Consider the following 15,206-nt stretch of genomic DNA (forward strand, 5'->3'; position numbering starts at 1 on the left):
GTAGCCTAACCTTGTCAATACCGCACACACCCAGCCGCAACCTATCCCTGTCCATACCACACACACCTGTAGCCTAACCCTGTCCATACCACACACACACAGCCGCAGCCTAACCCTGTCCATGCCACACACCTGTAGCCTAACCCTGTCCATACCACACACCTGTAGCCTAACCTTGTCCATACCACACACACACACCTGTAGCCTAACCTTGTCCATAATACACACACACCTGTAGCCTAACCTTGTCCATACCACACACACATACAGCCTAACCCTGTCCATGCACAAACACACCTGTAGCCTAACCCTGTCCACACACACAAGCACGCACCTGTAGCCTAACCTTGTCAATACCGCACACACCCAGCCGCAGCCTAACCCTGTCCATGTAAACACACCTGTAGCCTAACCCTGTCCATACACACACCTGTAGCCTAACCCCGGTCCACACACACACACCTGTAGCTTAACACTGTCCATGCACACACGCATACACACACCTGTAGCCTAACCCTGTCCACACACACACCTGTAGACTAACCCTGTCCATTTACCCTCCCTCCCTCCTCTGCTCCCACCCCACACACAGAGAGAGACAGGTCTGTCCTGATTCCTCTCCAAAGCTGGAGTGAAGATGGCGCTGATCATGGGGGAGTTATATAGAATCCAAAACCCGTGAAAATCCAAAAGCTGCTGCTGATGTTTTGTCTCGATCTGGGATCTGGGTCTGGTGGAAAAACCCGTGCTGGACTCAGATCCCAGCTTCGACTGGGAAGTTTGGGGGTTTCGAACCCACTCATCCCTAACAAACACACACACTGCTGTAGAAGTAAAAAATCTAGTGTACAGAAGCAGACCAGTTTGCAGTTGCTGTGGACCTGGAGCTGCATCTTCATCAACATCATTGTTAATCCAGCAATGAGCAGACAGAACTACTAATGCAGTTTATGGAGCAATATACTGTACAGACATTTATTTTAAGAAATTTTTAAGTAGGAGTGACCAAGGACACCTTATTATAAGACAGTTAACCAAACAGAACAGATATACCCCAAAAAATTCCCATAGTCGAGCCCCATTTCCAACCCCATCCGGCCCCGGCCCTACCCTGGCCTCCCGGCAATGATCGGGGTCTGCACATGTGCAAAAACACGCTTGGGCATGCGCAGAACCCCCAACATAAGAATGGGGCCTAATTTGTCCCCTTCCATACAGATGGAGCGCCTCTCAGCCAGTGCCTGGGCTCACCAGAATGCGCTCCATCTGACTGGGCACTCCATCTGACTAGGATGCACAGGCGTCTCACACGCACACATGTCCCAGTTTCGGGCGGTGAGGGAAGCGAACCCTGCCCATATCTACTTCAGGGAGAGTTAGGGGGGGGCGCGGGGAGGAGGCAGGGACCGGCAGACAGCGATGGGGAGGTGGTGGGGACCGACAGAGAGCTCTGTCGGAAGGGGACACACGAGCGTCTAGTGTGCGCGCATCCCCTTCCGGGGGCTGCCGGTTGGCAATCCGACTGCCAGACCCCGCTGAATGACAGCGGCTCCATCTGTATGTTACAAAATTAGGCCTCTTGTTTATACAGATAGTGACTGATAAGTTAACTACATATATAAGTCATCAGCATGCTGACCTCATTTCTTATATATGGTTGTGGAGGATGGTTCTGATTTATGTCAAATGCAGTGGTCATGTCCCAGCCATTAACAAAGCCAACATTGAGATCTTTGAAGACCATTTCCATGATGCGGTAATGAACAGATGCATGGAAATCACTCATTCCTTCATATTCTTTATCCATCTCACTTGTATTCTCAGTCTTAATGATAACCTTTGTTTCTGGGCTTCTGATAAATAGGCGTTCTATAGCACGACGAATATTGAGGAGTCTTCTGATGAAATGATGTACAGGGTGAGATCTAAAATGAACACCAATGTTGACAGCAATCACAGTATGTTGGTTGCCTCCAATTAAGTCAATTTCACGTGGGATAGAACGCTCTTCTCTTTCTGATACAACTTGAACGTTAATAAATGGTTTTCTGTGTCTTTTCCAAGCAACTTGTATATTTTTTACAGCATCCACAACTAAAATCTTATGTGACCATCCAGTTTCGTAGAGGTTAAGAGCAGTCAGTGCTGAAAAACAAAAGTAAAATAGAGTTTAAGAGAAGGGACTGAAGCATGGTTGCCTATCCACCCGGATTGCCTGGGAGCCTCCCAAAAATCAGGTGGCACTCCCGGCCCACCAGAAAGGTAGGCACAGGCATCGCTCCAAGATCTCGCCTAACTCCCTCGCAACCCACATAAGCCATCCTTCAGCATGGGTCATCTGGAGGGTTTGACAACACATTTCACTCTAAATTAGGTCATCATAGCCCGACCCCCAATATTCAATGCCAGCAATACAGGTATTATAGCGGTGGGCATGGCCACAATGACGTGATCACGTGTCTGAACCCCCATGCCAACCACCCATGATGAGGCCATAACGACACGGCTGCCCCCTCCCACATTGGGCAGCTGGAAAGTTGGTAAGCCTGGATTGAAGTTTGCACAATAAACATGAAGAAGAATAAACCATGTATTGTATTTTCTGCTTTTGCCCCTTTAAAGCTCTGCTGATGTTCTCTTTAAGATTTTGTATTTCAGTTGCAGATTTAGGGAAAGCGTGTATGGACAATGATGATGGGCAAATTCACTGAGAAAAAAATCATTCAGTGTCTACACACTGAGCGATTTTGTCAGAAGTGGACGACTTTTCATAGCAGGTCATTCATCTGCTGGTAATACAGTGCTTACCGTTCGTCACTGGCCCTTACACACTGGGTGGCTTTTAAGCTGAAAGAAGCTCAAATTGTAAAACCATACTTTCCTAATTTTGAAAATTAGTTTCAGGGAGATTATAGTTGGTAGTGGAATTTTGCACATTGTGGCATTGAGGGGGCACGCCAAGCTCCACCCAAAGGGCATGTCTAGCTCCATATATGGCCGTGTCTATGCTTAAGTGCTTGTTGCAAGATATCTCTGGAAAACATTATTAATTATATATTTTGAGAAAAGTATTAATAATAACATTGCTGCCTGCAATATTAGATGTATTTGTTTGCAACGGTTTTCTATTTATTTTCTTTTAACTCAGCATAATATATGTGATAATAAATGTGATGCCTATGCAATAAGTTAAAAATGCAATTTAACCATACATGAATAATTTTGAAAAAGCATGTCAGGGAGATGGTAAAGGTGAGCCTAGAAGCGTGGATGTTTACTGCTGCATCTTATACCCCTTTTACACCAGAGCCGTGACACGGATTATTGCTGCTCCAGTCCGGGCCGGGGCTTTGTGTAAAAGGGCAAAAAAAACAACAACCCGGGTCCTGTTACCTGGTGTCCGACCCGGCAAATGTTCAGAGTCGGACACGGGGCTTCCCCAGGGTCAGGGGCAGTGTCAATGGGTAACCTGGGTGAGTCCGGAGGTTGGGCAGGGGCTGCGTACAATGCAAACAAGGGTAAAAGAATAGAACTATTGTGCATCCAGCTGCCAAATAGTGACTTTTCCACTAATGGTTTCTCAAAGATCTTCACCAAACACCACATAAACAAAAATTGAGAAAGACACTTATCAGGCACTCGGAATCCTGAATCTGCACTGAAGTTTTCAAATTCACTCAGCACATGTGGAAGTATAAATGCATGAAATAGTGAAGTATTTGTGAATGACATACTTCACTATTTCATGCATTTATTCTTCCACATGTGCTGAGTGAATTTGAAAACTGCAGTGCAGATTCAGGATTCCAAGCGCCTGATAAGTGTCTTTCTCAATTTTTGTTTATGAGGGTCTGCGTATAGCCTCCGCTGCTGTCTGCGGTACTATGCAGACAGCAGCAGAGGTGAATGGATGCCTGTGTGCGGCATCCATTCACCTCATGCACGGCTCTCTCATGCATGGGGCAGCCCAGCAGTTTACCTGGGTACTGGGCTTGCCCCCAGCGTGTTGGTCGTCTTTGCGGGGGTGTCAGGCGGCGTTGCGGGGGTGAGGGTCTTCGGGTTTCCCGGCGCTTGGAGATGATGTCATCTCCGTGTGCCGGCTCATGGCCCGAATTCACCGGCGTCCCCTACCCGGCATAATGCAGGGGGACGCCAGTGTAAAAGGAAACAACTGCCGGGTCGCATCTGGGTCCAAAAACCTGGGTGCGACCTAGCAGTTTTGGTGTAAAAGTGGTATGAGAGGCATGTCCTAAAATGACTTACATCCACATGATGAGCCCCAAAGCAGTTAGGAAGATCTATTGCACTTGTTGAAGAAAACACCCTGATACGTGTCAGGGCTTCTTCATGTATTGTGTTTTACACATGGTTCCATATAAGTGGCCACAAGAAGTCTTATTTAATATGCATGTAGCGATATGGATTAAAGCACTTAGGGATCACTGTGCTTTATAACCAGTGCAGGGAAATTGCACTGATGATTCCATTTAATCAGGGCCGGTGCTAGGGTGTCCGGCGCCCTCCTGCAAACCATACATTTTGCGCCCTTTCACATTGCCATTGCAACAAGCTGCAGTCCGATTGTGGGAGTGTATGCAACATGCGATCCTATGGAGGATCTCGGGTACATGTACATGTATGCATACACCATCTCAGTGCTGTGTCCGCAAAATGTTGCAGGCACTAAAGGTGCCCATACACGCTGCGAGAATTGCATACATTATGGGCTAGATCACATTGCATCGTACGGTGTGTGATGCGATCCGAAAGCAGTACAAAAACTATGTGCAGCACTCGTGACTGAGGGGGAAAGGAGGGGAGAGAAGGAGGCGATGGAAGAAGAGGGGAGGAGATAGAGGGGGCGGAGTGTTGAGGACTGGCAGCGGCACTGGCACAGCACACTGAGAAGAGGGAAGAAAGGGGAGGCGGCACTGCCTGTTTGTCATTTGATTGACAGCTGACAGGCGCAGGGAGCAATGGGTAGGGGGCAGATCCGGACATGACATGTCATCCAGGCATTCACAGACAGCGCTACATGAATCAGCTCAAGTGTCAGTGAGGAACAGGGGGCAGGTCGCAGGAGGAGGACAGTGTGTGCGCAGTGCAGGGAGCTGCTCAGCCTCTCCATACTGCCGCACGCTGTCAGACAGGTGCTGCGGGCGGTGTGCAGGAGGCAGTGACAGTGATGGCTGAGGCAGCTTTAGCAGAGCAGGGAGGGAGACAGCGCCTTTTCAGCATGGCGCCTCCCTGCTTTGCAGGAGCTGCTGAGTGGGTAGCGCCGGCCCTGCATTTAATGTATACATCTCTGTTTTCCTCCCAAACAATGTAAAAACTGCATAATCTGGGTAAGGTGAAATCATGGAGATTGCTAGACTCTTCAGGGAGATTACTACTATTTCAGGAAGTCTCCTGCAGAATGCAGAAGCGTAGGTAAATATGGGTAAAACTGATTTGCTTTGAGCCCAAAATCGCCCAGTGGGTATGGGTCTTTAGTTACTTCTAGGCAGTGTATCAACCTGCTTTTCTGGTTCATCCTTCTGCTACACTATTTGTCTATTACTGAAAGCTGTGTGTGGAGGTAAAAAACTGGTTGTCTATGTTTAGCTTAGGTACAGTATAGTGGGTGTGCTCTCATTCACATGATATGATCTATTCTACAGTTTAACTGGTCGTCCTGATTGTGAAAAAGATAAACCACCTGAATAGGGGGGTTCTGTTATTAGGAAAATGATATACCAAAGTTGGATTTGTGTCGTTAATTGTATTTGTCTTTTCATTAATGCAGCTACTAATTTTATTTTGAATTGGTTAAAAAAATCTGTACTTGTGTATTATCACGGCGCCCATCGCATTGCATACCATAAGGCTTAATAAAGGATGCAATTAGATGAGATGCAATGCAATCCGATCTTCTACAATTCAAAATTGTATACCATTGTATATGGCACACAATGAGATGAGATACGATTTCAAATTGTATAAGCACACTAATGGGTGCTTTCAATGTTAATTGGCCCCCCTATAAGATTTTTAATTGTATAAGCATCCTATGCTGCTTTCCCACTGCAGACCCGTTTTAAGTTACAGGTAATCTTAAACGGTATTTAGCATTCCCACTGCAGCAGATTGCAGTTTGAAATGCCATTTAAGTCCCATTCCCATTGCAGGTAAAACGTTTTAGCTCTTCAAAACGTTTTTACAGCATTGGTGTGCAGTGGTTCTAGTAATATATACATTGCTGGCCTGTGCCAGCAATGTATATATTACTGGCTGATAATTAATCATTGGTGTGCAGTGGTACCAATAATATATACATTGCTGGCCTGTGCCAGCAATGTATATATTACTGGCTGATAATTAATCATTGGTGTGCAGTGGTACCAATAATATATACATTGCTGGCCTGTGCCAGCAATGTATATATTACTGGCTGATAAATAATCATTGGTGTGCAGTGGTACCAATAATATATACATTGCTGGCCTGTGCCAGCAATGTGTATATTACTGGCTGATACTCCGTTACTGGCTCCATGTTCAGCGGGGGGGCGGGGCGGGGCGAGCAGGTCTCCGTGTTCAGCAGGCGGGGGGCGTGGCGAGCAGGCCGGGAGGGGCGGATGTGTGGCCGGGCGGGGGAGCAGGACTGCCGGGCGGTGATTGACAGCGGGACGGCGCCGGTGAGCGACAGCGGGACGGCGCCGGTGAGTATATGACGCTGCGGGCGGGGAAGGGGGGTGGCAAGGGAGGGAGCAGACAGCTGGACTGAAAGCCGCGCATCTTTCAGCCCGGCTGCTGTATACAGATTCAGCGAGGATGGCTCAAATATGAGCCATCCTCGCTGCATCTGCTGGTAAAACCGTTTAAGAGGCATTCCCATTGCCTCTTAAACGGTAGATTACCGGCTAAAACCCTGCTCTGAAAACGGGTTGAAATACCGTTTAACTTTAAACGGTATTTCAACTCTGGCGCTTTCCCACTGCAGCCTTAAACGGTATTTTGCCCTCAAAAATCGGCAAAATACTGTTTTAAGGCTGCAGTGGGAAAGGGGCATTAGTTGGTGCTTACAATGTTAAATGCACCCCCACACCACCCCCACTATCAACGCCAACCCGAAGTGTGGCAAGCGCAGCGAGCCCGTGAGGGGCGGCGGTATGCTTCCTCCGACCTTTTCATACCCCCACTATCCATGTTGGCGTGGAGTTGATTTTATATAGTGTGGCGAGCGCAGCGAGCCCCGCGAGGCATTTTACAAAGGTGCAGCAGTCTCACTACAGTATATTATATTTATAAGTTTTAGTTATCTTCTTTGTATCATTCAGGGGTGGGGCTATGCTCTGTATCCTGGCCTCTTGGATAAACACAATGCTATTAGGTTATGCTCAGCCATCGATGAAGCGTTCATGCATGTGTAAGTGACTTGAGAGTCACTTTTATATGTGTGCACCTTCACCATCATTTGATGGTCGCAGACCATCGAATGATGTGGTGGATCCCACTAGGCTGCGAATGGATGTTACTGTGTAACATCCATTCGCAAGCCCTTGTGAACGGGTGGCGGCCAGACTACCATTTGCAAGGCGGGGTTTGGTGGACTCGCAAGGCTGCAAATTTGCCGCCTTTGGAATCAATCAGTATAACCTCCTTTATCACCTCCCCATCCATGCTGTTTAGTGTTCCCCACTAAATACACCTTTCTGTACTCCCATCTACACCTTTTACGGTCTATACACACACTGGGCGACTTTGCTGTCCGATGATGGGGAAAATTGCTGGTCTGAAAAACGCTCAGTGCATACTGCTGTACCATTTTAGTGATTTTCCCTGGAGTAGACAACTTTCCTGAGCAGGACACCATGGAAAGTCGTCCACTCCGTCACTCATCTGCTGGTATTATGGCGGCCAGGTCAGCGATGATGCGGGAGTGTGTATGGGCCTTTACTCCATTTGTGCAGCTCTGTCTTCAGCTTAGTCCCTTTAGTTGCTTAGTAGAATAAGAAAAAGGTTTGTCCTAATGTGGTGAACCAGAAAAAAGAAAAATGTACTTTTTTAGAAAATATGAAGAGAAGAAAGAGTGAAAAAGTATGGAAGAGTTATATTAAAATGCTGGTATGTCTGAAATTCAATAAATGGAAAACAACCCTATTGTAGTGTATAAATCCTGATTGGGCTCCACTCAATTTATATAGCAAATCAATGAGTATAGAGTCTCCGTTTTTCATGAAGATACACAATATATAAGTTGTACCTCTAGCTCTCTAAAAAAAAGCGCTAAATATATTATGGTATTAATAAAAATATAGTGAAGTAAAAATATATAGAGTGGTACCTGTAAACAAAGTTTGCGTTAGTAATAGTGTTTACACCCTTTTGGGGAAGATATGGATAGATTGAATGGTAACCGGTACACTGTCCCTGTAGTAACCCTGATAATGCTCCGATGGTGGCGTCTCTGTTGATGTTCTGTGGTGGCAGGGTGCAGTGTCAAAGCTGCCGGTTGTTGTTTTTGCAGCCGTGACACTGCACTGCACATCCGCGACTGCCGGAAGTACGGTGTTTGTCGGAAGTTAGCTGCGGCCGCCGGGCAATGTTCAGGGCAGGTGTGGGTACCAGTGTCCCCCTCGTAGGCCAACACGTTTCGTACGTCCTGCGCACTTTTTCAAGGGTGGTTTCACCTTCCAACAGTGTGGGTTTTTATAGGGAAAAAACTTTATTCATAAAAAGGAAGTTCTGTTCCGGAAATGAGGAAAAAGGCACAGGTCCTCACAGGGAGGCTTATATGTGTAACATGTGTTTGCACGCTGAACACATGTTACACATATAAGTCTCCCTGTGAGGAACATGTACTTCCTAATCTTTTTCCCCATTTCCGGAACAGAACTTCCATTTTATGAATAAAGTTTTTTCCTTATAAAAACCCACCGAGGAAGTTGCTGTTACTGCATGGGGCTGCAGTCGGCGCCACAGTTGTTTGGACTATCTAAAGAGGGGTAGGTGTGTGGCATAACTTATAGGGGCAGGTGTGTGGAATAACTAAGGGGGAGCTGATGCGTGGAATTACTAATGTAAGGGGCAAGTATAAGTGTGATAACCACAGGTGTAGGTTGGTTGTGTTCTCTTACCGGTGTTGCCGCTTGGAGAGCTGTAATTCTTCTATGTCATAGAGGATTGGAGGCAGGAGACTCAGTATGGTTCAAAAAGGGGTTAACACTTTATTTGCATCATATTGAACCACCAATCTTTTCACTGACAGTGAATAATGCACAATAACAGTCAAATAATTTACTACGCACCTGACTGACAATGACTGCAGGGAGTTGCTATACTCTGCGGTTCTAACCAACAACTACACATTACTGCTCCGTAAACTTTGCTTCTACCTATTTATACTATAAGACTGTCTAAACGTCACATTCAATGGAACATAACCTGAGTATCACATTTGGATGAATCAAAACAACACGTATAATAGTTATTGCATAGATAACGATAAACAAGTAATCACTGCTTCCGCCTAGACCACAGTAAACAAACAAATATATATTGCAGAAATAACCCAGTAATTATTATTGCGCAATAATGAATGTTTTTATAGTGCACTTCTAGGATCCTGGCTGTTACTGCAGTAACCCTTCATAAATGTCTAGACAGAGCTTTGAAGAATAGAGTTCAATGGTCTCAATCCAAATTTATAAGTGACCTACAGTAAGTGTCTTTAAAGGCAAGTTCTTTGTCTCCAACTGGAGGTCTTAACAATATTTGTAATCCACAGGGATGTAAGGTGATGTCCCAGCTGCTTAACCTTGGTCACAGATCACCTTTGGGACTTTCTTTGCTTCTTTCGTTTAGAATACAGAGTTCAGGGTTCTAACACTCAGTTGTATGCAGCTCCCACTTAGCTTCCACTGTCAGTTTTCCTGTGACCTATCCTTGGGGTGGGCAGAAGGTCAAGGAGAAGTTAATAGGTCACTAATCCCTAGTTATTATTATCCTCTCTCTGGTAGGGTTTGCAGTATGACGCCCCACTGCAGTCTGTGAATATATTAATATATATATAGGTGCTCCCTTTAGTGACAGGGCAAGAGCTTTGGCACATGGGATGAACCTGAAGGCTGGTATATATGCGCTGGGAGGCGGGGTCACTGGTCCCTAGCTCTAAGGGCGAGTCATGGGCAAGACGATTCATTGGAATGAGTTGAGCCGCGTGGCTCAGCTCAGCGTGTTGAGACAGTGACTCGGCTCTCGAGTCACTACTCATATGATATTACAGGCACAGGGAGACAGTGCAGGGCTCACAGCACACTCAGGGACTTGCAGAGTCTCTGTCCATCAGTGTGTGCTGTGTGCCTGCAGACAGGAAGTTAGTCAGTGGCTGGGCTCATGAGTAGTGTGGAATTGCAGGCACAGGGAGACAGTGCAGGGCTCACAGCACACTCAGGCACTTGCAGAGTCTCTGTCCCTCAGTGTGTGCTGTGTGCCGGCAGAAGTTAGACAGTGGCTGGGCTCATGAAGTGTGGAATTGCAGGCACAGGGAGACAGTGCACAGCTCCCAGCATAGACTTAACTTGGACTCAGGTGTTACTGCACTCTCCTTTCTCCTGCAGAGCCTGACGATTCAGAGAGGAGGGGCTGAGTTTACTATGCTATAATGCTGCTGCTGCTGTCTCGGCTCTTGCCACAGTGACTAACTCGAATCATGTGTCATGTAATCAGCGTCGAGGCAGCGATTCACTAGCCATCTCTAGTGTCGGACTGGGTAGTAGGCTCTGGTGATAAAGGGGTATGTGGGTTAGTTGCCCCATGTGCTGGACGGGCCTTTGGACTCACTAATGCCTCTCACAGGCGCCTCGCCGGCACTCTTGGCAATGCACGCCTCATGTCCCTGCTGACATCGATCGCCTCTCTTCTTCCTTTACTGCGTCAATCACCGTCAGCAGTCCCCGACGCGAACCTCTCCTGGCCTGCGGCCGCTTCTCCGTCTCTTCCTGCCACTGCCGCTTGCTGCTCTAGGACCCCGGCTGTCATTCTCGGTGTGCCTCCTCACTCGGCCGCTGCAACTCCTCTTCCCGGCTTCCTCATGCTTCTCTGCTCCCCAGGTACTTCATGCCGCTCTCCTCTCTCTATGTCACTCCCCGCGCTCCTTTCCTCCTCGTGCCCCTTGAACCCTGCTTCCGGTTTCACCTTCTCTCCACACCAACAGCGTTGTTTAACATCAACAGGCGTCCACAATGTAAGTCCATGGGCAGTCCATTTTATATGTATATCACATTAGGGGCCTACTATTGTGTTGCATGGTGTGCTACACTACATTCAACGTCACACCCACTTTTGAGTGACCATACCCCCTCTTTCTGCAGTGCGGCCCTCGAATATCTGCTGGAATAATTCCCAGCGATTATAGCCCCTATCGCCCCCGTGTGTACACAGCATTACTCACCTACCATCTATACCCTCTCTTCTCTCTCGCTTCACTACATCTCAGCTGTATTGTCTACTAAGATCATGCTGCTAATTGTAACCTGTGCTCTATTTTAGTTCTTATATCACTGTTATGTTTAGTTTTGTGTACCCTTTATTGTTCTAATATCTGCTATATGTACGTTGCTGCGTACCACTTGCGGAGCCTTATAAATAAAATATAATAATAATTAATCCAAAAGGTACTAAATATGTAGTATCTGGGCTGCCGATTTTCTGATTGTATGCCTTACCTTTTTGGCAAAATCGCATCGAATCGCATCCGATATCGCATGCGATGCGATTCAATGTGATTTTTTATAGGATTCAATGTTAACCAGGTCCTGTTCATTTCCCCACTATCCAAGTGGGCATAGAGTTGATTTTATAAAGCGTGGCGAGCGCAGCGAGCCACCGAGCGAACGCAGATTTCTTAAAAAGTATTCTGTGTCCCCTCGCGGGGCTCGCCACGCTTCAGGCTCGGTGGCTCGCTACGCTCGCCACAGGTTTATATCCAGCTCCATGCCCACTTGGATAGTGGGGAAAGGAAAAGGACCATTGCATCGCATACGATTTGGCCGATGCGATGCTATGCTACTGATCGGACCCGATTTCTAAATCGGACGCCCAGATACTACATAAGTACCATCCAAAATTCTTAAGGAATCTGATAGTGGGATCATGATGTTTCGCCTCGCTTTGGGATCTGAGTCAGGTGGGAATACCCAAGCCAGATTGGATCCCGGCCCGGATTTGGAAGTTTGGGTGGATCTAGTTCTACCAGAATCGGACCCGCTTATCTCTATTTAAACTCCTGATTTGGTTGCAGGAAATGTACCAAATCATACCTCCCAACATGACCCTCTCCAGGAGGGACACAATGCTCTGCTTCTGGACTTTCCTCTTAATGTATGATTACCATCACCTGTTTTCAACAGTTTTACTAATAAGAAAGCTGTTTTACCACAGGTGATGGCAATCATACATTTAAGAGAAAGTCCAGAAGCAGAGCATTATGTCCCTCCTGGAGAGGGTCATGTTGGGAGGTATGCCAACTGTCATACCCCTTTCAGACAGAAAACAAAATTGGTGGGTGAAGCAGTTCCACCCGGTAATTTTGTGAATAACACGGGTCCTTTTTCTGTGTGAAAGGGCACACCTGTGTCGTTAATCCCGTGTCTCCGACCCTGGAATTGACCAGGACACGGGATTTATGACCCGGGTTGACCCTTTCACACAGTGTTATTCAGCAAATTACCGGGTAGAAATTTTCAACCTGGTAATTTGTTCTTCTGTGTGAAGGGGGATCAGGCTGCTCCCGGCAAAATGACACAGCATTTAAAATGCTGTGTATTTGCCGGAATTTTCAGACTTTTCTGTCTGAAAGGGCTATTAGCGTGATGAGGTAAATATGTTTAAAGTAGCCTGCCTGTAGACAATCTGTAGTAATGAATGGGGTGTCAGAGAGGAAAATGCTACAGCACTATTTCCTGCTCCTAACATTGAAGCCAATTTGCCACTTTAACAAGATGGCCAGCACAACTTTCACTATTTATTTTATTTTATGTAGAGTGTGATATTCTTCACATACATGCAGCATATGTTTCTCCAGGGAGGTCTTACTACTGGTATTACCATTAGCACTACTGCTACCACCTCCACTGGGGACATTACTGCTTACTCTTTACTATTTTTTTGTTGACATATAAGCATTTTATTGGTTGCTTCCAGGTAGCAAATAGTTGAACTTAGGGTGTGATTGAGGTTGGTTGGCAAAGCACATTTAGTTTGCTAATGGACAAACCATATGCACTGCAGGTGGGGCTGATGCATACTTGCCTACCTGACCCTCTCCATGAGGGAGAAAATGCTCTGTTCCTGGACTTCCCTGGTAATGTATGATTGCCATCACCTGTGGTGAGCTAGGTAATTGATAAAAAAGGTGTTTTACTGCAGGTGATGGCAATCATACATTACCAGGGAAGTCCAGGAACAGAGCATTTTCTCCCTCATGGAGAGGGTCAGGTAGGCAAGTATGGGCTGATTTAACATGTGCAAATAGTTCGATTTGAGTGACTTATTTTGTTTCTGTGCAGGATAAATACTGGCAGCTTTATTTTGACACTGCAATATACTGTAAATATCCGTTTGAAGTACCCCCCCACCCAAATCTACCTCTGCATATGTTACATCAGCCATAACTGCAGTGCACATGATTTTGTCCATTAGCAAACGAAATGTGGATTGCAAACCAACCTTAATTACCCCTTTAAAGTGCATGTCTTATTATTACAACATAATGAGTATGTAAATAAGTAGATAAGCTTACCATTATCTGCTTGCTATGTGAGCAATACATCTGGTACATTAACAACCCTGCACATAATAGCAGGTGTCTATCTAGTTTCTCATTGGAAGACTTACTTTTCAATGTTTCTTGAAGGTATACAATCCACTGACGTATAGTTGAATCTCCAAAGAAGTAAAAGAATTTCCCCTTCATACATATGTTCAGGTCCTCAACACTGTAATATGTCTTCATGTTGCATGATTTAGGATACCAGATGTCCTTCATAAAATATCCACTGGGAAACTCTAACTTCATTCCAGTTTCACATTTTCTTAACCCCTCAGACCATGAACCTTGTAAAAATAATTACACCTGATTAACACTTAATTGATTGGATATCAATGTCTCAATTATATTCAGTAGGTCACATACAGAAAAATTACATTTCTGAGATGTTGGGGGAAATTTACTAAAGGAAATTTGTACAAAAAATAGGTGTATTTTTATCCAGAAATACACTTATTTTTGACATTTACTATCCCGAAAATACGGCAATTCGTATTTGTATTGATGTGCTAGCAATACCAATACAAATTGCCGTATTTTCGGGATAGTATATGTCAAAAATAAGTGTATTTCTGGATACAAATACACCTATTTTTTTTACAAATTTCCCTTAGTAAATTTCCCCCGTTATATGGATACTTCCTTGCCCTGATTCACACAAATATGGTAAATAGAGATGGATCGTTCGCGAACGAAGCAAATCTTTTGAACGGATCCAATGAAAGAACGAGTGAGCCGCCGATCCCAAAAAGGTGATTCGTCGAATTTCAGTGTAACGGGCTGTGTCCAGTGTGACGGCATATATCTAGTGTCCAGTGTGACGGACTATATCCGGTGTCCAGTGTGACGGACTATATCCAGTGTCCATTGTGACGGGCTATATCCAGTGTCCAGTGTGACGGACTATATGAATGAAGTGATCAAAATTTACTAGAAATGAGTGGAAATTAATGTTGTTGAGCTTAATAATACTTTAGGGGCAAAAACAGGCCCAAAATCTGTTATTTTAGCAATTTTTAGCATTTTTCCCAAAAAAAAAATCCAGATCCAAAACCAAAACCCGCAAGGGTGGTTTTGCCAAAACCAATCCCGATCCAAAACACGAAGGGAGATCCAGATCCAAAACCAAAACTCGAAGAAGTGCCCGCCGCTCATCTCTAGTTCTTATTTGTTCAGCTCACTGTTTAAAAAAAAAAAAGAGTAAAAAAAAATGGCAATAAATGATTGTTAAATAAATTATGCTTCGTTATTAACAAATTACTCCTTCTTTCAAAGTGAACCGTTGATCCGACTAAACGATACAGATCTTTTCACTGACTGATCTGCTGGATAAAAGATAGAGAGAGATCTAAGCAATAAAATTGTTATATACGACTATGTGACACCTCCAGGTGGCG

The 15,206-nt window shown here is 45.4% G+C and overlaps 1 protein-coding gene across 1 annotated transcript in view; it reads right to left on the minus strand.

Moving 5' to 3' along the window:
- Positions 1 to 553: 553 nt before the first annotated feature.
- LOC146042630 (NXPE family member 1-like) overlaps positions 554 to 15,206 on the minus strand; it is a 127,779-nt gene continuing 113,126 nt past the window's right edge. The window contains exons 4-5 of the mRNA XM_083162715.1: positions 13,878 to 14,096; positions 554 to 2,145 (exon numbers count right to left, since the gene is read on the minus strand). Coding sequence (XP_083018841.1) covers positions 1,607 to 2,145; positions 13,878 to 14,096 — 758 coding nt within the window. The 3' untranslated portion in view covers positions 554 to 1,606. The remainder of the gene's footprint in view (positions 2,146 to 13,877; positions 14,097 to 15,206) is intronic.

This window comes from Crinia signifera, chromosome 19, assembly GCF_055691185.1.
Source record: "Crinia signifera chromosome 19, ASM5569118v1, whole genome shotgun sequence".
Taxonomy (NCBI): Eukaryota; Metazoa; Chordata; class Amphibia; order Anura; family Myobatrachidae; genus Crinia; species Crinia signifera.